Raw genomic sequence first — 23,988 nt, forward strand, 5'->3', positions numbered from 1 at the left:
GATATTGTATCAAACCCAGAAGACTACTCAAACTGAACATTGTTAAAGGCATTTATTTTACTCTTAAAATCCAAACAGACAGCAATGGACAATCAATGATATTACAGGGACAGTTCAGTGAGTTGATAGATTGACATCGAAATTCTGGCTTTCATGTCACTGATCAACATGATTGCACTGTTTCTAGGGATTGGCACTGAACTTAAATTCAAGGAACAATATTAAATGTCAAAAGAATGGCCGGAGTAAAAAATAGCTCACAGTATGACCAGAGAGCAGTTGGAAAAGGCATGCAAAATAATGAAGAGGAAATTGAGTAGGCTGATAGCTATAGGGTAAACAAGCACTAAAGCCACAGAATAGCAATAGATATCCTCATTAGCATGTCTTCTAGAGAACTACAGATAGGTGGAGAGGAAATCACATCTCTTCAGATGTGTAAGTTCATAATGAAGGAAAATAAGTTCTAGGAAGAGAAAAGCACACAGGAATAAAAGGTGACAGACTTGAAAGCAGGTACAAGAGAAAAGAGCTGACTTCAGAGACATGAAAGCAAGGGGCATGAGAGGAGAGGGAAGATTCTGAATAGACTACTGAAAGATGAAAGCATTTTTTTCACAGGAGCTCAGAAGACAGGAAAGCATTCAGAACAGGTAAATGGAGAAGAAAAACAGCATAACAGATCAATAACAACACAAAGCTGAAAGAGGAGGACCTAAAGAGGGACAGAGTGGAGCAGAGGAAGACCTAAAGTGTGTCAGAGGAGCAGAGGGAAAGAGGAGGACCTAAAGAGGGACAGAGAGAAAGGAGGACGAGAAGAGGGACAGGGGCGCAGAGGAGGATCTAAAGAGGGACAGAGGAGCAGAGGGAAAGAGGAGGACCTGAAGAGGGACAGAGAGGAGCAGAGGGAAGGAGGACCTGAAGAGGGACAGAGAGGAGCAGAGGGAAAGAGGAACAGAGCGGAGCAGAGGGAAAGAGGAGGACCTGAAGAGGGACAGAGCGGAGCAGAGGGAAAGAGGAGGACCTGAAGAGGGACAGAGAGGAGCAGAGGGAAAGAGGAGGACCTGAAGAGGAGCAGAGGGAAAGAGGAGGACCTGAAGAGGGACAGAGAGGAGCAGAGGAAAAGAGGAGGACCTGAAGAGGGACAGAAAGGAGCAGAGGGAAAGAGGAGGACCTGAAGAGGAGCAGAGGGAAAGAGGAGGACCTGAAGAGGGACAGAGGGAAAGAGGAGGACCTGAAGAGGGACAGAGAGGAGCAGAGGGAAAGAGGAGGACCTGAAGAGGGACAGAGAGGAGCAGAGGGAAAGAGGAGGACCTGAAGAGGGACAGAGCGGAGCAGAGGGAAAGAGGAGGACCTGAAGAGGGACAGAGAGGAGCAGAGGGAAAGAGGAGGACCTGAAGAGGGACAGAGAGGAGCAGAGGGAAAGAGGAGGACCTGAAGAGGGACAGAGAGGAGCAGAGGGAAAGAGGAGGACCTGAAGAGGGACAGAGAGGAGCAGAGGGAAAGAGGAGGACCTGAAGAGGGACAGAGTGGAGCAGAGGGAAAGAGGAGGACCTGAAGAGGGACAGAGGAGCAGAGGAGGACCTGAAGAGGGACAGAGCGGAGCAGAGGGAAAGAGGAGGACCTGAAGAGGGACAGAGAGGAGCAGAGGGAAAGAGGAGGACCTGAAGAGGGACAGAAAGGAGCAGAGGGAAAGAGGAGGACCTGAAGAGGGACAGAGAGGAGCAGAGGGAAAGAGGAGGACCTGAAGAGGGACAGAGAGGAGCAGAGGGAAAGAGGAGGACCTGAAGAGGGACAGAGGAGCAGAGGGAAAGAGGAGGACCTGAAGAGGGACAGAGAGGAGCAGAGGGAAAGAGGAGGTAATAGAGAAACAAAAAACAGAAGAAATAGACAGCACAGTAGAGTGAAGGAAAGTAATGACAGCTGAGAAATAAAAGAAGATGGACAGAACATTTAGAAAACTTTAAAATAGGAAAGCAAAATAAAAGACAGAAAACAGAAAAAGATGAAATTGGAAATGAGTTCTTGCTTAAAGCAAACAGAAAGATAGAACTCACAAGTCAGGTAAAATAATCAGGAGGTTATAATGTTAGTATTAGGAAATAGTTCATGTTAATAGAGAAAGTATTTACCAAAGTGTAGAGCGAAGCAGAATTACAGAAATGATCAAGGACAAGAAATGTAAAAGTGGCACAGCTAGATGACTACAAGACAGCTAAGAGGACAGTGTGTAAAAAGCAAAAGGAGAGTTTAGAAAGAAAAAGTAAATCTGAAACAATGAGGAAAGAATTGGAGAATATCAGTAGCAGAGGAAAAGTGGAATAAAATTCAGAAACAGAAGTTGGGAAAAGCAATGTTGTGTAAATAGAAGACAGCAAGAGGAAAGATGAACCAAGAAAAAGGACAATTTAGGGGAAAATAAAGGAGAAATGCTGTTGGGAAAATAGAGAAGAGGACAGCAGAAGTATGAGGCAAGGAAGGTAACATTACAGTGAAAGAAACTAGGAAATGTACAATTTAGAGAAATACATGATAAGATACAGAGTCAAGATGGTGAGGAAATGATTTGAAAGCGTCAAAGCAGAGAAATAAAGTTTAGAAAATGAAGACAAATGTGTCAGTAAAGAAGAAGACAAAGGGTGAAGAAAGAAAGCCTTAAGATTAATACAGAAAAGGTGAAACGGATCGAGTGAAGAAACACGAGAAACAATGTAACTAAATAAGTTTAAAATTGCTATTAGATTGAAAGAAGGGGAAATTATAAATCTGATAGCCATGCATAAAGAAAATAGGAAAATAAAAGACTTGAAAGCAGAGGAGTTTGAAAGAGAGAAAGAAAGAGCGAGAGCAAGAGAGAGGACAGCAGAGTAGAAGTAAAAAGGCATATTTTTCCATATTATACATTTTTACTAGATGTACAAATACCCTGATGAAGGCATCACAGTCAAACCGTTGTTGAAATTGAATAATACCATGGTAAAGTGTGACTTTAGTTTCTATTTCAAATTGATATTGTAGGCATGGTTATCCAACCCTCAATTATATCTCGTAGGGTTAAGGTTAGGGTTAAGCTCCCCTTAGAAATAGTGAGAAAAACCAGAACAACAACAGTAAAGCTTGGAAAGAGAAGTCTTTTTCCACTTCCAAGAAGATAGGAAAACGAAGCAGTAAAGAAAGAGGGGAAATTAGTATACAAAAACTAAAGCTGAACTTTGCATAAAGAAGAGGTTTAGCCCATAGGTTGAAACACACGCAGTAAGACCACACACTAAAGCAAGGCAGGCACAGGGCTGGGTGTCTAGGTACTATACTGTAGCCCCTCTAGAACCACACATACAACATTTGAGAAACTAAACTCAAATATGAAGTTATATGCGCTGATCTTACGTTAAGATTCAGTCCATACAGTACAAAGGTACTGAACCAGAAACAGTTGCATAAACATATGCAGACAGTCATTTCTGTAAAACACTCACAACCTTTTTGCACTGGTATCAGTCAGCCTCAAAACTTACAGTTATAGTTGAGAAAAGGAACACTGAGAATATGTTTGAGCAGAAGAGTGAAGGACTGCAAAAAGAGGCATTGAAAAAGAGAAAGGAAAATGACATGAATCAAAGAGAAGAGAGGAAAGGGAAAAAGAAACAATGTTTTATTGAGAGGTCAACAGCAAATAAACAACAGTGAAGCTAGAGTACAGGATAGAGAAGGAGAGATGGACCCATAGAACTAGAACTCATCTGATTCTTTCTATGGATGGAACACAGATTCTCAAACAGAATGGAGAGATGCAGGCGAGAGAACAGGAAGAGGAAACCAGACACAACGTCATAGAGTTTAACAGGACAGAGGAAATAAGGGAAAGCACCATAGAGGTTACAGGCTCGTCAGGCAGAGCGAAGTAAAACCCAGAATGAGGCTGCCATAGAAAAATGATAAAGTGGGTTAGGGAAGTTTGTCGAATAGCTAGTATTTAGCATTGAGCATTATGTAAGCAGAGAGAAGATGGATAGAAGCTCAACAATGAAAATAAGAAAAAATGTTTTGTTACAGTTAATTTGTTGACAGAGAAGTAATGGCTCCTGAATGCTTTTTTGACAAGTGAAACATTTTTAGAATCAGAGGTAGATTGTTAGGAAAGCAAAAACATAAGTACATTTTATGCAAACTATAGTTTTAGGGTTCTACAAGCATTTAAAAAAAGATTACTGTGCACATTAACAATACCAGTGACATTGCTGTCTCTCATAGCTTGTGCTTTGAATATTGATGTCATCACATACTCCCACACACAAGCACACACACACTTCAACGTCCTCAAACATCATTGACAAAACCAGTGTCATCAAAAAGAAGTAATTTAACTGTATAAAATGTCATTGTACTCTACAATTTGACTCTTGAAAAGTCAAAAGCTCAGACGTTGATCAAAACCTTTTTTACAAAGGTCACCATGTAGAGAAACCAGTATTGTTGTGCCACTTGAGTTGCAGTATTGCACCATGAAGTCCAGCCAATGAAAAATAAAATGGCTCACATTCAACTCTCTCTGTTAGAATAGTGAAAGAGTAGCTTATAACCCAGGTACAGAGGCAGAAATCTTTACATTCTTAAACCCTGGAACAAATCAGTGGCACAAACAATACAGATTAAGTGTAAAATAAAGGTTTTAAATAACTGTCTGTACATTAGATCAGGCTCTTTATCCTATATGTATTCTCTGATAGAATAAATAGTGAAAAGCTACTACAGTATTTACACGTCCAGTCGGTTGGATTTGACCGTCTCCAAGTGGAGGGAGTCAGACAGGAGGTGACACAGAGCTCAGTGATGTCATAACCTGTCCTGCGTTGTTGTCCTGGGACTGGCCAATCCCGGACGAGGTGGCGGGGTCACAGAACGGCTTCCAGGCTCCCATTGGGCAGCTCAGTAAGGGGTGAAGCGGTTGTATCCTCCTCTGTACAGACTGGCCTAGAAATAAGTACAAGATATGATAGATGGAGGTGAACCGCCAACCCACTGGCGGGTTGAGACTGATTCCTTTTTGAGGCTCGATTAAAGTCTGTCTCGTGGCTAGAAACAATGGTCTGGATGACTTAGTGGGTCACATGAACACTTTAAACGTTGGTACTGCTTATGAGTATTAAAGAGGCTCACCATTGTTCCGACGCCGTATGTTGCCGTGGGTCCCACTGAATGGTGGTAGGGATCCGTTGCAGCAGCATAAACTCGGCCATATCTGATGGACAGACAAAACAAAACCCCAAATGAGAAAACATACTAAACCAGCATGGTCTCATAGACTAGACGTAACATAGTTAACAAGAATCTGGGACACTCAAGTTAGTATGATATGTAACGTTTGATACAGTTACATTAGACAGAAGGTTACTTAAGGCAAAACCAAAAGGAGGGTGGTTGGTCAGGGTGGATGGTTGGGCGTTTAACGCAAACGTCATGTTCGAATTTCGTCACGGACAACTTTGGCATTTTAGCTAGAAACTTTGCAACTACTTACTACTTTTTAGCTACTTTGTAACTACTTTGCATGTCAGCTAACTCTTCCCCTAACCCTTTAACATAACTCCTAAACCCTAACCTTAACCCTAGCCTTAACCCCTAGCCAATGTTAGCGTTAGCCACCTAGCTAACGTTAGCCACAACAAATTGGAATTCGTGTCATGCATATTGCAAATTCTTAACATATTGTACAAATTGTTGTCATTCGTAACATATCATATGAAATGGATGATGGACATCCACAAATGAATACATACCATACCAAACGTAACATATGATTCTAATTTGAGTGTCCTGGATTTTCATTCACTATGTCCGTCCAGGTTACTAAACAGGTGTGCTAGTATTGTGTTAGAACTAACAGTGAGACCCCATAGACCAGACTTGAAGACCACAGAACCTCAACATTAGAGTGCTGCTTATCTCATGTTCTAAGTCCCTTTTTGAAGGAAAAAGTCCTTGAAATCCTCATACAAACACAGTCAACATTGTCAGTCATTGGGCGCTGCTGCTCACCCATCACTGTATGTTGCTGTGGCAGCGGATGGTGACTGGGCAACTCTGTACGCTGCAGGATACCCGCCCTGATAGGGAAAAAGACATTCAGAGACAAGGTAAGCTTTTAGCTAAACACAAGGTAGACAGCCTGAAATAAGCTGAAATCAGAAGAAAAATGTCCACTTACATAGACTTCAGCTCCATATAATCCATCTTGGTACAGCACACTGAAAGGAGACATTCTATCATTCACACATTAAACAGTGAAAATGAAATCATTTACTTACACTCACAATGGAAATGGTTATTCATTTTAAAATAGATTTTTTGAAGCTAGAAATGATCTTACCCAGGGTAGGCGGGCATGGCAGTGGGTGCGGCTGCAGCAGCTGAGCGAATTGTGTTGTAGACAGCCCGGCCCCGCCCACGCAGTGGTGAGCCCCGATAGGCCAGGGTGGGAGCAGCTACGGGGTAGGGGAAACTGGCAACTGAGGAGAGAGAGAAAGAGAGAGAGCTTACAGTACCCACTAGGATATGTACTGTAGCCACCCTGCCTTTATAAGCAGGTTTATTGACTACCCCAAGGGAGCATGCTTTCTTGGAGCCATCGATAAGAGAGATTGAGTATCACAGGTGGGATCTGAACCTGGGTCTCCCGCTCGGGAAGCCCACGTCTTAACCATTAGACCAACATAGTATTCCTCCTTGGTGATGAGGTAGCAAGGCCTCAACACAAGAGTCTGACTGACCTCCGCTACAAGGGGTCATGAATTCCGATTGGGTTTGATAGGGATACAGTACTAGAACATATATTACAAGGACAAGCTAATATTGAAGTAATCAAACTCACCCGAAAACTCACATTGAAACTCACCGGTGTAGAGTTCAGGTGCATACATCGCTCCCATGACAGGGTTGATCTTCCATCCAGGGGCTACGGAGAGAGAGAGAAGGAGAGAGAGAGATGTTGAGAGAAGGAGAGAGAGAGATGTTGAGAGAAGGAGAGAGAGAGATGTTGAGAGAAGGAGAGAGAGAGGAGAGAAATAGAGAAAAGGAGGGAGATGTTGAGAGAGGTTAAACAACAAGTAAAGGAAGAAAGAGACAGTGGAGATCATGGAGATTAAGGGGAACACACAGACACAGTTCAGAAGTACAGAGTGCATGTCCAACCCCTCCCACATGCCACGGAAAGATGTGTCCAAATAACTTTAGGTATCTTACTTGAAACCTCACCATTCACAAGAGGTGTTTGGGGCTTCTTGGTGACGATTCTGGCTGTAGCATTGTTCACCTGCACAGACAGAGGGTACAATTTCTTAGACAGACAGACAGATAAACAGATATTCAAGATAGACATACTATAGATAGTTATTCCTCACTTCAACCTTCCTCCCCTCAACAATCGTTCCGTTCAGTTTTTCCCTTGCTCGGTCTGCCTCCATTGCGCTCTCAAAGGTCACGAACCCAAAACCCTGAGAGACGGAAGGAGAAACATTTCTGATTGTCCAACTTGTCATTGTCTTGGTAAGGCAAAAAACAATAGGGCAACCAGGTTTCATTCGTTCAGTTTGTAATTTCTGATATTGAGGGGTCTCTCACCTTTGACCCTCTCTCATTAAAGATAATCTCCACATCCAGGATCTTGCCAAATTGCTGAAAGACAAAACCAGATCACAATCTTGTCCACAGGTTATCACTGAGGTTATAAGAGATTACATAATGTTTCGTAGGATAATAAACCTGGACATAACCACTAGTTGTGTCTCTCACCCCAAACATCTGTCTGAGGTCCGGGTCTCTGAAGCGGAAGGGGATGTTGGAAACATGGAGACGCTTGGGCTGGGCCTTGCCTGACCCCTCCTCATCGCTACCACTTCCTGCTCCGCCCCCTGATGACACTGACACGCTCAGAGCCTGGGAGTCAGAGGTCACCGGAACCAGGGCATCGTCCTGGGAGACAGAAGAGGAGGAGGAGAGGAAGAAGAAGAGGAGGAAAAGGAAGAATAGAGGAGATGAGGAGGAAAGAAAGGAAGTGAAGGAAGGGGAAAGGAAGGAGAGAAGTGAAGGAAGAAGAGGAGGAAGAGAATAGACAGAGGAAGAGCAGGAGAAGAAGAACAAGAAGGAGGAGAGGAGGAGGATAGAAGGACAGAGAACAGGAGAAGAAGAAAAAGAAGGAGGAAAGGATGGGGAGAGGAGGAGGATAGAAGGACAGTGAGCAGGAGAAGGATATAAAAAAGGTTTCAAGGGAAAGGCAGAGAAAGAAGGGGGGAGATTACAGAGGAAACTAAGGACATGTTACCAATTGGTCCATGCACTTGTACACCTCTGAATAGACAACTAATACCATTCCATCGATTCCATTCCAGCCATTACAATGAGCCCGTCCTCCTATAGCTCCTGCCACCAGCCTCCTCTGATGTACATTAACAAAATATTAGGCTACATAGTCATGTTGATTCAGTTATAACAACCAGCCAATACCGAAAGTAACAGCTCCCCCAACAGAAATACTTTGGAGGAACTGTAACTAAATACAATATCATACTGAACATAATTGTGATGAATTATACTTAGAAATTCATAATAACTAGGTAGTTCAGGTGACATAGATTATATAGACACGTAAACGGTAAACCTGCAGGAATACATTTTCATAATATAATCTCATTAAAATGCCCCCATGCAAAACCATACAGGATATAGTAATGTGCTTCAAAACCAAAACATCCACTATCCCAAAATGCACCACGATGCCAGTGTCTGTCTATTGGTCCTCCAAAAACCAAGGGATTATATGAGTCCAAACAAGAAAATTAAGATGAAAAAAATATTACACCAAAAAATGAGTGAGCGAGAGCAGTGGGGGAGATAGGAGAGAGGGAGCAGAGTGCAATGTGAAAGGAAGAAATATCTTTAAATTGAAAATCAAAGTGAATGCAGGCTTGAAAGAAGTCAGATAAATATTAATGCAAATCAAAATACAGATCCTAATATGCAGAAATGAAAACAGGTATTATTAGCATAATATAGGAAGGCTGATAGAAAGAGATGTGCACAATGTCTTCAGAGCAACGATAAATAATAAATTAAACAAAAAGATAAAGTGAACAAGGCAGAAACTTGGGCAAAAAGCTTAGGTTGGGGTGAGGAGTGGGAGCTGGGAGGCATAGTGCCGGGCAGGGTCAAAGTTGAACGTTCTAAATGTCAGTTTGGGGTCACGGTGCTGCTTTTTTCTGCCAAAGGTTAAAGATCATTACTCAAGATTCCGAGGGGGCATGTATTAATAAGTGGGGTAGAAACAGAGGGAGAGGGATAGAGAGACACATTCACGCAGAGAGAGAGAGAGAGAGAGAGAGAGAGAGAGAGAGAGAGACAGCTTCACACAAACACATACAGTACATACAGGCTACTACTGTGTTGTTATATACTGGCTTCCCATGGCAGCATGGTTCACACAAACACCACCACCTCCTCATCATCCTCACACACACACACCAGAAACAGGCTTTGGGGAAGTGGGACAGTGAAGAGAGGGGAGGAGGGAGTGGAAGAAAGGGGTGGGTGGGTTGGGTTGGATGTTGGTGTCATGTCACGATGCAAAATTGATTTCTGAACCTGGCTGATATTTCGGAGGGGGAGGGGTCACCCGTTCGGCCTCCCCCGTTGACCCCACCTCCATGATGTGTGGCGGCGTCTCAACTTTCCCCGAAAATCAGGACGGACCTTGTAAGTCAGGGGCTCTAGTGATGGAATATATAAATGTGGCCATGACATCAGAAAGAGCTGCTGAGGCAGGGAAAAGGACTTCACAGTCACAATGCATTGACCTTTATTCACCATTCACCTCTGTCTTTGTCTAGAGTAATAACCTACAGTATATAAAACCTACCAGGACCCTGGACATAAACATTCATGTTCATGTTTTCCTCATTATAAGTTCATAAACTGGGCCTTGTTCCTAATGAAAATACATAAGATCCCATCAAATACATGTCATTTTGTGCTGTAGGCAATATGAAAATAAATAGTAGGAAATATTACATTGAACCTTGATAACTTACCTAATAACTTATGCCATACAATATACCAAAATACATTTAAATTATAATCCTACATTTAAATACTGTGTTGTTCCATTCTCCTGTGTTTTCTCCTGTAACTTCTCCTTTCTCAACTTGCTTTACCCCAATCCCCTACCAGTAACCCGGTGCATGATTTTACACAGACATACTGCATGTTAACGGCTTTGGGATTACCTGCTCTATTTCCAGATAAATGGGAGAGGGAACGAGAGAAGGAAAGAGATAGAGAGATGGGGGGGATTCACTTTCAAAAATGAATCTCCTCTCAGCTGCCCCTATCTGCTCTGCTGTGCGCCAGAGGAGATTCCCCTACATGGGCACAGGAGTGGAGGTGGGGAGCTAAACATAGAAGTAGCAGGGGCCTCTGTGTGTGTGTGTTCCATGTTACTGACAAAGAATTTCCTCAAACTTTGTGTGACATGTTGTCGTTGATTAGAATAAAATCCCCTCCTAGAAATAGGTTACAAACAACATGTGATTCCCCCATATACACATACAGTAGCTACATAATCTTGATTACAAAGTATCTCTGTCTCTCTATCTTTCCTGGACACTATTTCTATAGTCCCACACCTCCAGTCTATCATGTTGTTCTTACCGTGCTAATGGCTGCCAGAGTGTCAGCCCCTTCGTGTTGCGGGCCCTGATAGACTCTGAGCTGGTGATGCTCCTGGTACTCTGAGTTGGGGTGGGCGGGACTATAGTCTAGGGGAGGAAGTCTGCCTGCAGGTGTGGGAGGAGCTTGTCCTGGTGGAGGGTATGAGGGAGGCTGGGCATAGACCTGGGGGAGGGTGGGGTCACCACTGCCGGGGCCGGCCTCCTGGCCAGGGCCTCCCTGGGATTGGATGAGAGAAGAGAATCAGTCAATAATCAATCAAAATAACATTGTCATAGTATCTATCCAACCTAGCTGTAGGATAAACCATTTTGAAATTGTAATAGTGGGTGACACTTGTTATAAGAAACAAAATAATCAATTACTAATCACCAGATTATTCCTGAATTACATTAAAAATAGACCTTTTCGATTCACAGCATACATTCATTGACAATGTGTGACTGCCCATAGAATCATCTCTAATTTAAGCACAAAGACCTCGGGCTTCTTAAAAGTTATTTTCTCTGAGTCTTTGAGTCTAAATATCACCTGGGAAATGTCTTATGGTTGAGTGGTGCTGGGCAGCTTAGATTTGCACAGCTGGTACAAAACTAGAGGACCTTAAGAAAGATCCACACAACAAACCCATACATACAGTACAGCTCACTGTGATATGTATACTATTCCTTTTGAGTATTCATTCAGGATTCAGCATCCTTTGGAAAAGAGTATCTGGCAAATATCCAATACTTTACCACTTATGCCAAAACAGTGCACCTACAAACACTTCATTGTAATGAAAAATCAACTCAGCACAAAACTGATTCCAGACTAATACCTTCAACATCATCATATAATCAATGTACCAAATCCATTCCAATCCATTGATTCTTCAAAGTACCAAAATAAACAGCAAGAAAGCAGAGAGTTCACACAGTGAGGTGACCAGTCCTCACACAATGAAAAGTGATAGTGGTGACACAGACACAACAGGAGAATAGATGATTGTCTTACCCCGTCACTGCATATCTGATTCTCTGGTACATTGTCCAACAACTGCCACATGTTTTAATGCCGGCTTCCACCCGCCCACTACACCGTAAGTTCTACTTAACCACCAATCACATGACAGGAGTGCTGGGGGGAGGTGGAGCTGGGGGGGCTATGCCAGCTGTGGTCATTTGTACCTGTCAATCACTTTTAACCGCCCCCCTCCGCACAGAAACACACCAAAAACTTAGGAGCTACACAAAAATGTGTAATTTCTACATGAAAAGCTAAAACTGTAGCCGTACTTCAAATTGCCCACTAAAAGGCCACCTCTAAGAATACTATACTTATTATTACCCTGTAATTGCTGACGTACTGCCTTTTAAATATTCCTATGTCTTGTAAATATTCATATCATTCCAATACCTTCTTTTTGACCAGACTCTTTGAAGAGACAAAAGCAGGCAGGAAATATCTGGGTAGCTTTATATCTTTCACATTAAAACACAGTAATAAACCCTTATATCTCTACTCTGAAACTGACCAGAAGTCAACCAGAAGATTGGCAGAGCCATTAGAAGATTTTTATGTTGTCCTTTACAGTTGTAAACATAGTAAGTGTCACAAGGTCTAAAGGTAATTTAATACAGATTCATGTTGTTCTCTCCAACCTCTTCTCCTCCTCCTCCCTCATCTCTCTCTATCTGTCCATCAGCTGTTGCACTCATCGGATGGGGGGAGATAGGACTGATGGTGAAATTGAAGAGGGCGAAGTAGAGGGAAGGTATGAAAGCTGATCTGATCATTTAAACCTTGTACGATCAGCTGATATGTAACACAGGGAGAGTGTCCTACATTCTCATAGGTCTAACAAGACAGTGTGGCTACTGCAGGTAAAACCGCAGCATCAAAGGTCTTACTAAAATATAAACTAACACTCACACTTGTCTTTTCCTACTAGCACCGACTTTGCTGATAACTTCATTTATTGAGGAACAACGTAGTTAGTTTCTATGACAGTGATGTGTGGTTGTCCCACCTAGCTATCTTATGATGAATGCACTAACTGTAAGTCACTCTGGATAAGAGCATCTGCTAAATGACTAGCATGTAAATGTAATGCTAAATATAAGATATACTATCTTAGTTCACCAGGAGTGGAAAAGGAACACCTTGTCTGTGTAGGTCTCAGATTCTTCCTATCAAACATCAGGGGTTTTAGTACAAAGTACAGGATTTCTCTTCACAGACCACACAGGTGTTCCTCCTATACCTCTGAATTCTTACTTTAGAAATTCCACTAGAAGATGGTCAGGAATGAGACTGATACCATCTTGAATGTATTAGGTCCCTAGAATAGATTTACAGGCATATCATTTACAAGGTTAGTCATTTAGCAGATCATCTTACATAGTGCTTTCAAATGGGCCAAAACAACAACCATGTAAAAAGATCATAGTAAAACCTTTAAAGATAAAATGTTTTTACATGTACTACTCTGCATCCTGTCTGCTAATATTGGAAGGCATGGGTGTTGTATATCTGGGTTTATTCCAGGGTTGACGCATAATAATTCAGAAACTGTCCTTTTAGCTTTCACATGGCAGATCCTGGCGATCAGTACACACAGTAACTGGGCCATGTTAGAGGACATGTCAACACCGACACACATGCCTGTATTGTGTCCCCCGCCCCACCTCACCCCCCCAATATCTGACCTTCCCAAGCTCACACCATACATGGAGTGTCTGACAGGGGGAGATAATAGAATCTATTTGATACTAGCACTGGCCACCTTCACACACACTCCCTTTCTTTGTCTCCCACTCCCAGTACAGTATTACATTGTCAGCAAACAAACATTATACACAGTATCTCTCCATGTGTCTCAACTTTATTCCTTGCAGTCTTTTTTTGATTGCCATTTGTTCCCCTCTGTCCTTCCTCCCCCTATTCAGCTGTCAGGTCTCAGGGTCAAAGGTCACCGGCTCTGAGACAGGTGGTTGCTGGGACAGCTGCTGGAGGATTTACACTCCGAAGACGACAGGAAACTGCTGATGTGCCCTTTAAGAGGGCTCATATAGTGGGGGATACAAACGCACAGACAAAAACACTGACACACCCTATGGCCTACTTCATTCACTATGTTTACACTGAGTGTACAAAACATCTTTCCATGACACAGACTGACCAGGTGAATCCAGGTGAAAGCTATGCTACCTAATTGATGTCACCTGTTAAAACCACTTAAGTCAGTGTAAATGAAGGGGAGAAGACAGGTTAATGAAGGATTTTTAAGCCTTGGGACAACTGAGACATGGATTGTGTCGGTGTGCCATTCAGCGGGAGAATGGGCAAGACAAAATATTTAATAACGGGGTATGGTAGTAGGTGCCAGGCGCACAGGTTTGTGTAGGTCAAGAACCGCAACGCTGCTGGATTTCACGCTCAACAGTTTCCCATGTGTATCAAGAATGGTCAACCACCCATCCAGCCAATTTGGCACAACTGTGGAAAGCACTGGAGTCAACATGGGCCAACATCCCTGTGAAATGCTTTTGACACCTTGTAGAGTCCTTGCCCCGACGAATTGAGGCTGTTCTAAGGGCAAAAGGGGGTGCAACTCAATATTAGGAAGGTGTTCTTAATGATTTGTACACTCAGTGTATATTACATAGAGTACAGTAATATGGAACAGGTAATATGATCACAAACACAGATCGTCAGACATTTTACTCCGCTGGTATGTTCTGATCATAGCACAGTACACTGGTCCTCATCCCCCTACTTAGGCTACACACTATCAGGATATCAGTGTCCCCCTTATCTGCATGACATGGGAGCCTTCTCTCTCTGTGTTAATCTACTTTTCAAGGAACAGGCTAAAAATACAGGGGCTGTGACACAGAGAGACAAGGAAGACAGATTCCAGACACACATCATATCTGTGCTGGCATTCACCAACGGGTTGTCAGGGACTCTCTCAAACACACACACACTAAAGTATTTCTATTTACTTCGGATCTGGAATCCCTCAACTGAAGATAACCAGCTAACTACCTACCAGCTATCAGTCAGCAAACCATTGCTAGCGGTCATCAGCGAACCTTTAGCTCGGAAAGCTCCCGCCAGTTCGAACAACGTGACTCAAACCAGACCATAACAGACCTATTATTATTATTATTTTTTAATTCTCCCATATCCCCGGATTCCTACCGCAAACTCTGAACATTTTCATCTGGATCTTCGCAAATAGCTAACCGCAATCCCGGGTGACTACTCCTGGCTAGCCTTTCCATCCCGGAGCAAGCACCAATTAGCCTGAAGCTAGCCCGGCCAGGGCTCCTGTGCTACCACCGAAGCCCACTCCTGGGCTACAATATCCGGACCCCTTCTACTGCCGTCACGGGGCACGGAACCCCGCCGATCCTCTACGACTGGAATACCGACATAATCTGCCCAAGGATTCCAACAGGCCCCTCAGGCGCGACGTCCGCTGAAGGCCCATTCTGCTAACCGCGGCCTACTAGCTACCTAGAGCTACTTAGAACCCTACTAATTCCACGACTGGTCTATCGACGTCACCGCACGAAGAGGCAAAAACAGACTTACCCCCATCGCGACGTCCCCCAAAAGCTAACTTGCTAGCCCCGGTCTGTTAACTGCTAGCTTGCTTGCCCTGGTCTGCTAACTGCTAGCTTGCCTGCCCCGGTCTGCCAACTGCTTGCTTGCTAACCCGGTCTGCTAACTGCTAGCTTGCCAGCCACGGCCTACTAACTGTTAGCATCGGCCTGCTAACTGTCTGAATCGCCGTGTCCCCAGTCAGCCCAACCACTCACTGGACCCATATGTTCACTTGGCTACGCATGCCTCTCTCTAATATCAATATGCCTCGTCCATTACTGTCCTGGTTAGTGATTACTGTCTTATTTCACTGTAGAGCCTCTAGCCCTGCTCAATATGCCTTAACCAACCATGTTGTTCCACCTCCTACATATGCGATGACATCACCTGGTTTAAACGTCTCTAGAGACTATATCTCTCTCATCATTACTCAATGCCTAGGTTTACCTCCAATGTACTCACATCCTACTTTACCTTTGTCTGTACACTATTGCCTTGAATCTATGCTATCGTGCCCAGAAACCTGCTCCTTTTACTCTCTGTTCCGAACGTGCAAGATGGCCAGTTCGTATAGCTTTTAGCCGTACCCTTATCCTACTTCTCCTCTGTTCCTCTGGTGATGTGGAGGTTAATCCAGGTCCTGCAGTGCCTAGCTCCACTCCCACTCCCCAGGTGCTCTCATTTGTTGACTTCTGTAACCGTAAAAGCCTTGGTTTCATGCATGTTAACATTAGAAGCCCACTCCCTAAGTTTGTTTTACTCACTGCTTTAGCACACTCTGCCAACCCGGATGTCTTAGCCGTGTCTGAATCCTGGCTTAGGAAAACCACCAAAAACCCTGAAATCTCCATCGCTAACTATAACATTTTCCGCCAAGATAGAACTGCCAAAGGGGACGATGTTGCAATCTACTGCAAAGATAGCCTGCAGAGTTCTGTATTACTATCCAAGTCTGTACCCAAACAATTCGAGCTTCTACTTCTAAAGATTCACCTTTCCAGAAACAAGTCTCACTGTTGCCACTTGCTATAGACCTCCCTCTGCCCTCGATACCATATGTGAATTGATTGCCCCCCATCTATCTTCTGAGCTCGTGCTACTAGGTGACCTAAACTGGGACATGCTTAACACCCCGGCCATCCTACAATCTAAGTTTGATGCCCTCAATCTCACACAAATTATCAATGAACCTACCAGGTACCACCCCAAATCTGTAAACACGGGCACCCTCATAGATATCATCCTAACTAACTCGCCCTCCAAATACACCTCTGCTGTTTTCAATCAAGATCTCAGCGATCACTGCCTCATTGCCTGCATCCGTAATGGGTCTGAGACCAAACGACCACCCCTCATCACTGTCAAACGCTCCCTAAAACACTTCTGCGAGCAGGCCTTTCTAATCGACCTGGCCGGGGTATCCTGGAATGACATTGACCTCATCCCGTTAGTAGATGATGCCAGGCTATTCTTTAAAAGTGCCTTCCTCACCATCTTAAATAAGCACGCCCCACTCAAAAAAATGTAGAACTAGGAATAGATATAGTCCTTGGTTCACTCCAGACCTGTCTGCCCTTGACCAGCACAAAAACATCCTGTGGCGTTCTGCATTAGCATCGAATAGCCCCCGTGATATGCAACTTTTCAGGGAAGTTAGGAACAAATATACACAGGCAGTTTGAAAAAGCTAGCCTTAGCTTTTCTAACAGAAATTTGCATCCTGTAGTACTAACTCAAAAAAGTTCTGGAACACTGTAAAGTCCATGGAGAATAAGAGCACCTCCTCCCAGCTGCCCACTGCTCTGAGGCTAGGAAACACCACCGATAAATCCACTATAATTGAGAATTTCAATAAGCATTTCTCTACAGCTGGCCATGCTTTCCACCTGGCTACCCCTACCCCGGTCAACTGCCCGGCACCCTCCACAGCAACCCGCCAAAGCCCCCACCATTTCTCCTTCACCCAAATCCAGATAGCTGATGTTCTGAAAGAGCTGCAAAATCTGGGCCCATACAAATAATCTGCCGAAATTGTTGCAACCCCTATTACTAGCCTGTTCAACCTATCTTTCGTATCGTCTGAGATTCCCAAAGATTGGAAAGCTGCCGCGGTCATCCCCCTCTTCAAAAGGGGGTGACACTCTAGACCTATATCTATCCTACCCTGTCTTTCTAAGGTCTTCGAAAGCCAAGTTAACAAACAGATTACCGACCATTTCGAATCCCACCGTACCTTCTCCGCTATGCAATCTGGTTTCAGAGCTGGTCATGGGTGCACCTCAGCCACGCTCAAGGTCCTAAACAACATCATAACCGCCATCGATAAGAGACATTACTGTGCAGCCGTATTCATCGACCTGGCCGAGGCTTTCGACTCTGTCAATCACGACATTCTTATTGGCAGACTCGACAGCCTTGGTTTCTCAAATGATTGCCTCGCCTGGTTTACCAACTACTTCTCTGATAGAGTTCAGTGTGTCAAATCGGAGGGCCTGTTGTCCGGACCTCTGGCGGTCTCTATGGGGGTGCCACAGGGTTCAATTCTCGAGCCGACTCTCTTCTCTGTATACATCAATGTTGTTGCTCTTGCTGCTGGTGATTCTCTGATCCACCTCTACGCAGACGACACCATTCTGTATACTTCTGGCCCCTCTTTGGACACTGTGTTAACTAACCTCCAGATGAGCTTCAATGACATACAACTCTCCTTCCGTGGCCTCCAACTGCTCTTAAACGCAAGTAAAACTAAATGCATGCTATTCAATCGATCACTGCCCGCACCTGCTCGTCCATCCAGCATCACTACTCTGGACGGCTCTGACTTAGAATACGTGGACAACTACAAATACCTGGGTGTCTGGTTAGACTGTAAACTCTCCTTCCAGACTCACATTAAGCATCTCCAATCCAAAATTAAATCTAGAATCGGCTTCCTATATCGCAACAAACCATCCTACACTCATGCTGCCAAACATACCCTCGTAAAACTGACCATCCTACCGATCCTCGACTTCGGTGATGTCATCTATAAAATAGCCTCCAACACTCTACTCAGCAAACTGGATGCAGTCTATCACAGTGCCATCCGTTTTGTCACCAAAGCCCCATACACTACCCACCATTGCGACCTGTACGCTCTCGTTGGTTGGCCCTCGCTTCATACTCGTCGCCAAACCCACTTACTACAGGTTATCTACAAGTCTCTGCTAGGTAAAGCCCCGCCTTATCTCAGCTCACTGGTCACCATAGCAGCACCCACTCGTAGCACGCGCTCCAGCAGGTATATCTCACGGGTCACCCCCAAAGCCAATTCCTCATTTGGTTGTCTTTCCTTCCAGTTCTCTGCTGCCAATGACTGAAACGAACTGCAAAAATCTCTGAAGCTGGAGACTCATATCTCCCTCACTAGCTTTAAGTACCAGCTGTCAGAGCAGCTCACAGATCACTGCACCTGTACATAGCCCATCTGTAAACAGCCCATCTAACTACCTCATCCCCATACTGTTATTTATTTATTTATCTTGCTCCTTTGCACCCCAGTATCTCTACTTGCACATTCATCTTCTGCACATTTACCATTCCAGTGTTTAATTGCTATATTGTAATTATTTCGCCACCATGGCCTATTTATTGCCTTAACTTACCTCATTTGCACTCACTGTATATAGACTTTTTTTTATTTTGTTCTACTGTATTATTGACTGTATGTTTTGTTTATTCCATGTGTAACTCTGTGTTGTTGTATGTGTCGAATTGCTATGCTTTATCTTGGCCAGGTCGCAGTTGCAAATGAGAACTTGTTCTCAACTAGCCTACCTGGTTAAATAAACATGAAATAAAAATAAATAAATAAATAAACACACACACTAACAAAACCACCTGCTGGCACCACTGAGACCTGCAGATGAAATATAACTGCCAGTGTGTCATTGCATTTAAAACCAATGGGTTTGGCCCTATCAACAGTATTTAGGCCTCGATGCAGCCATTAGCAATCTCATGACACAAATCTACACTGGCAACCAGTTGCTGTGAACAACCACATCATTTTGCTGTGAACTACTCTGAACTAAACATCATAATTTGGATTATTTTGAAATCTAGTTCAATAAACCACTTTGCTATCATCATCATGACAAACACAAACAGTTTCATTTATAATGTGTAATACCGGGTCTGAATACATTTAATCTGAATGTCCCTTTCCATTTCACAAACAGGCCCTCCAACCTGTTGTTTGTGTCATGATGACATGTCATTCCCCGGGCCAGTGATTCAGCATATCCAGTGACTCAAAACCAAACTATCTCAATGACGCTTGAGATGAGAGCCATGTATACAGAATTCAATGGGGACCATGTTTGCACCAACAGCTATGCAGGATAGTTTGCCAATCTCTGTATGTGGCTCTGGGTCTACTGACAGAGTACCAAGAAAGACATCCAATGTTACACACCCGGCCTAAAACATGGTAGGAACAAGGAGAGAGAAGGAAAAGGAAAACAGAGGGATTGAGAGAAAGAGACAGAGGTAGATTACCTGTACTAGGCTGGGGTAACATTGGGCACCCTGGGGATAGACGGGCAGTCCGTAAGGCTGAAGAATCATTGTAGGAGAAGAGAGCATGGTGCACAGCCCGAAAACCACCAGGAGAGAGGGAACGGTGGGGAGATGGGAGGACAAGAGAAGGTGAAGGGGGAAAGGGAGAGGATGGTATGCTCAGAGGAGATGAAAAAACAAGGCAGGAAAATCTAAGAAGTTTGAGTAGAATCCAAGTGATGAAAACACAGAAGGTCCAAGTGAATGAGAGGAAGAGCTGTAAAGTCAGAAGGATAACTGTCAACAGTCAACCTCTCAGCTTTAAAAAATAAAAACAAACTCCCTAAACTAAGAAACAGCCAGCCTGTCTAGGTAGGAAGACAGGATATGGCAGAGAAGTTAGAAAGAACACTGCTGTCTGTCTGTCAGCCTGTCAGTTGGTCGGCCTGACAGACAGAAACACATGTAAAGGGTCCCGTTTCAGGGTGTTATAAATAATCCCCGTCTCTCTCCCTGCCACCCCCCTCAGTCTGTCAATTAGCCTACTACTAGGTACCATATGCACGCTCTTCTGTTGTGAGCGCACGTGCAACATGTCGTTTGAGTGGGTGTGGTGGTTAGTAGGCTATCACTTTTCTAAAAGCATTAGCTACCCTTACAAAAAAAATGAATGAATCAACACACTCAGACTGGTCCATTTGTGGTGTGTACATGTCTGCTCTCTGTCTCCCAGTAGCACTAACAGTGGTGGCTGTCAGAGATTTGTGACAACTGGGTCTCTTTCACACACACACACACACACACACACACACACACACTACATACTATGCCGGGCTAACACACATAACGTTACAAATTTTTTGAGAGATTTTCTAAACAATGTTCAATAACCGAACAGACGCCTACACAACAGCTCACAAAATAATACATGGCATACCTAAGTGATCCAACGTTCATTCCGTGTAGTACATTAGACTAGATAGTTGTTTGAAAAGTTAGTTGTTCTTGTTCAGCAAGTAAACAGAAACGGTTTTAGTTTGACGAACAAAGCTGTAGTTTTAAAGTTGAACAACAGATGGAGCTATTTCACCAACTGCTGCTTTGAAGTGGTGTCGTCACATATTTATGGGAAATGTAGTTCGCGGGATCCTTATAAATATGGAGAGATCCAATTTGACTTCCTCTTTATCGCGCTGGCCTGTGGAACACAGGTAATAACGTACTTTGCGCTTCAGTTTCTTTTTTTTCTCCATAGAAGTAGGGTCGCAATGTTGAGAAGTAATGTTTAGTTGTGCAGTTCGGTTACACCGACCAACATCTTTTGTATATTTTTGGCATAACTTCTGCCTTATTCGGTCATGTCAGTCGTACACGCACTGTACAACGTTGTTAGCACGTTAACGTTAGCTAGCTAGTAAGAGTGACATAGCGCCGGTGAGGCCTGACATTACTGTGCTGTAGTTCTCTTCATCTTAAAATCTTTACACTTTATCAAACTACATTTACAATTTGAAATTGTATAGGTCGGGGAAACAAATTCCTTAATATAAGTGTTCTATTTGAGTCATTTGACACTAGTTAAATGACTAACAAGTTCCCACTTGGTTTCGCCAGCCAAGTTACGGAGTAACACTATCGGAGCCTCGGTGAACTGACCTTAATCAATACAATTAAATCTACTTATATTTTGCTAATAGCGTAAGTGCCTTATTAAACGTGTTAAGTATTAATGGGTGTGACTTAAAATGGTCTGCAGAATAATTAACATGGGTTGAAATTCAGTATAATCACTTGTGTAATCGCAATGTTGGAACTGAACAGACATCAATTCTTATTCCTCAGGCACTTTGATCCACCATGCCCGTTGCCAGGAGTTGGGTTTGTCGCAAAACATACGTCACCCCCCGCCGCCCCTTCGAGAAGTCTCGTCTCGACCAGGAGCTTAAACTTATCGGTATGTGTGCAAATAGCAAGTTTTGATTTATATTGAATCTGCTGGGCTTTAAATAAAATGTCGTTTTTTTCAGTAAATTGACTTTAATCTCTCAGGGGAGTATGGTCTGAGGAACAAGCGTGAGGTGTGGAGGGTGAAGTTCACCCTGGCCAAGATCCGCAAGGCCGCCAGAGAGCTGCTCACTCTGGATGAGAAGGACCCCAAGCGTCTTTTTGAAGGTACACCACAGTTAGATTGAGCTATATTTTGACTGTTTGTAGAAGTCCTTTGAGCTGTTAGTTAGTGAGATCGGCCAATGATTTAAATATTCGATATTCAGATTGTCTGTGGTGTCAAGAATTCCTCGTGAATGAGGCCGTCAGTCAGATTTCCAGATGCCTTAAATCGGGGGTATTCAGACTTTACCCTAAGAGGTCCAGATGACTGCTGGTTCTGTTCTACCTGAATTAATTGCACCCACCTGGGGTTCCAGATCTCAATCAGTCCCTGATTAGGGCCAGATTAGTGGGCCCTACTTTGATCAGTGACTAAATTGCTGCATCCTGTCTCCTAGGTAACGCCCTGCTCAGGCGTCTGGTGAGGATCGGTGTGCTGGACGAGGGCAAGATGAAGCTCGATTACATCCTGGGCCTGAAGGTGGAGGACTTCCTGGAGAGGAGGCTCCAGACGCAGGTTTTCAAGTTGGGCCTTGCTAAGAGCATCCACCATGCCCGTGTTCTCATCCGCCAGAGGCACATCCGGTAAGCTGTTGGCGATGGTCACTAGATGGCCATGCTAGAAAGGACAAGTCAGTAGGTCATTACACTGATCTGTTATTTTAAATAGGCTCTATGAGGAATTTGTGGTTGTTTAACCATTTTTAACATGTACATTTCTAAAATTCTCTCATGCCTTCACTAACTGTTCAGGTAACGTGTGAGTTTAAACTGCACAACTCACGAGTTACTTTCTCAATCCTTAGAGGGCCTCACAAACGATAGCTCATCCGAGTGTGGTTTAACATTCCAGCAAGGTCAATTCGGTAACAAACCGTATACCTTGTCTATGACTGCCCAGGGCCAAGCCTGCCCATCAACAGTAGGCAAACAGTTTCAGCAAGGTCAATGCAGTAAGACTGTATACCTTGTCTATAAGACTGCCCAGAGCCAAGCGAGAGGCAGACTGCTACTGTCTTATTTGCTGACAGGTAATGTATGGAGGATTCCACCTCAAGCAGATGTGGACCAATGGTCACAGCAAACTGTCAAGTGTATTTGACTTAAGGCAATTGCATGGTCTTCAATTTAGTTTGGTAAGAGTACTTTACCTCATCAGGCAGGCCAATGATTACAATTAATATTCAGACTTCCTGTGGTGTCAAGAATTCCTCGTGAATGAGGCCTATCATTGATGGCAAACTATTCCCATGTAGATGGTTATTTGTCTATGCTGTTAAGTGGGGAGGAACAAACCACTCACTGAGTTCTCCTTTCTCCCTCCAGTGTGCGCAAGCAGGTGGTCAACATCCCCTCCTTTGTGGTGCGCCTGGACAGCCAGAAGCACATTGACTTCTCCCTGCGTTCACCATACGGTGGCGGACGCCCTGGCCGTGTCAAGAGAAAGAATGCCAAGAAGGGCCAGGGTGGTGCTGGAGGAGCTGATGAGGAAGAAGAGGATTAAAATGGAGGCTGACTGACACTTCCTGTTTTCCAATAATAAAAACATTTGACCACAAATTTAAGTGATAATTTTTACTTGATATGTGGTGGAAACTACGCTAGTTAAGGCCTCTGTACAATAATTGACTACATGTAATGGCTGCATTAGGGTTAGATGTGTGATTCTGACTTTTGCTCAGTTGGCTATTGGGAGTGACTAATCAAATGTTTCACATGCTTTGTAAACTAACTGAATTGGTTTATGGGCTGTTCCCAAAAGTGAAGAGAAATAAATGAAAAATAACTGACTAACCATAACTTGGCTAGAGACATGGTACCAGGTTGATGTGTGGTGGTATTAAGGAATTGAAGTAGATGGTAAGTGACTAGGCAATGGGATGAATGGTGACAAATCAAGAGGGCAATAAAGGGTGAATGCAGATCATCTATAGCTATTGGGGTGGCAGGGTAGCCTAGTGGTTAGTGTTGGACTAGTGGTGTTACAAGTTCAAATCTGTCGTTCTGCCCCTGAACAAGGCAGTTAAC

At 43.7% G+C, this 23,988-nt stretch overlaps 2 protein-coding genes across 16 annotated transcripts; one reads left to right on the top strand and one right to left on the bottom strand.

Annotated features, from left to right (window-relative positions):
- Positions 1–37: 37 nt before the first annotated feature.
- On the bottom strand, positions 38–20,254 carry LOC100194721 (RNA binding protein fox-1 homolog 1-like). Of its 13 annotated transcripts, none has more exons than XR_014392408.1 (13): positions 19,852–20,252; positions 10,699–10,935; positions 7,789–7,968; positions 7,618–7,671; positions 7,398–7,490; positions 7,240–7,309; positions 6,881–6,952; positions 6,368–6,506; positions 6,206–6,260; positions 6,037–6,104; positions 5,158–5,239; positions 1,823–4,971; positions 38–1,784 (listed from the first exon to the last, which is right to left on the bottom strand). XR_014392408.1 is itself a non-coding variant. In XM_014201680.3 (12 exons), exons 1-12 carry the CDS (start codon positions 19,936–19,938, stop codon positions 4,927–4,929), a joined length of 1,158 nt encoding a protein of 385 aa, XP_014057155.1. In that variant the 5' UTR covers positions 19,939–20,254; the 3' UTR covers positions 38–4,926. The 13 variants fall into 13 exon arrangements, 10 of the variants coding, with proteins under 10 accessions (XP_014057155.1, XP_014057157.1, XP_014057152.1 ...); XR_014392407.1 differs by having other exon boundaries at positions 38–1,064; positions 1,235–4,971; XR_014392406.1 differs by having other exon boundaries at positions 38–1,064; positions 1,135–4,971.
- A 705-nt stretch (positions 20,255–20,959) lies between these two features.
- LOC106605760 (small ribosomal subunit protein uS4) lies at positions 20,960–23,520 on the top strand. 3 transcript variants are annotated; one of them, XR_006769968.2, is made up of 6 exons: positions 20,960–21,062; positions 21,694–21,805; positions 21,901–22,023; positions 22,359–22,545; positions 22,767–22,991; positions 23,287–23,520. XR_006769968.2 is itself a non-coding variant. In XM_014201685.3 (5 exons), the coding sequence occupies exons 2-5, from the start codon at positions 21,709–21,711 to the stop codon at positions 23,462–23,464; spliced, it is 585 nt and encodes a 194-aa protein (XP_014057160.3). In that variant the 5' UTR covers positions 20,960–21,062; positions 21,694–21,708; the 3' UTR covers positions 23,465–23,520. The 3 variants fall into 3 exon arrangements, 2 of the variants coding, with proteins under 2 accessions (XP_014057160.3, XP_014057161.3); XM_014201685.3 differs by lacking the exon at positions 22,767–22,991; XM_014201686.3 differs by lacking the exons at positions 20,960–21,062; positions 22,767–22,991 and adding an exon at positions 21,471–21,549.
- Positions 23,521–23,988: the final 468 nt, after the last annotated feature.

The sequence above is a fragment of the Salmo salar genome, chromosome 05 (assembly GCF_965601325.2).
Source record: "Salmo salar chromosome 05, fSalSal1, whole genome shotgun sequence".
NCBI classification, from domain to species: domain Eukaryota; kingdom Metazoa; phylum Chordata; class Actinopteri; order Salmoniformes; family Salmonidae; genus Salmo; species Salmo salar.

Bases quoted from the DNA above. Each gene is read 5' to 3' on its own strand.
- LOC100194721 (XM_014201673.3), bottom strand. From the start codon at position 19,938: ATGCTCTCTTCTCCTACAATGATTCTTCAGCCTTACGGACTGCCCGTC. The intron at 6,953-7,239 runs GTAAGATACCTA...CTCTCTCCGTAG, and splicing joins TGTGAATGGTGAGGTTTCAA to CCCCTGGATGGAAGATCAAC. The intron at 6,507-6,880 runs GTGAGTTTTCGG...CTCTCTCCTCAG, and splicing joins CTACACCGGTGAGTTTCAAT to TTGCCAGTTTCCCCTACCCC.
- LOC106605760 (XM_014201685.3), top strand. From the start codon at position 21,709: ATGCCCGTTGCCAGGAGTTGGGTTTGTCGCAAAACATACGTCACCCCC. The intron at 22,024-22,358 runs GTACACCACAGT...CCTGTCTCCTAG, and splicing joins CCCCAAGCGTCTTTTTGAAG to GTAACGCCCTGCTCAGGCGT. The intron at 22,546-23,286 runs GTAAGCTGTTGG...TTCTCCCTCCAG, and splicing joins ATCCGCCAGAGGCACATCCG to TGTGCGCAAGCAGGTGGTCA.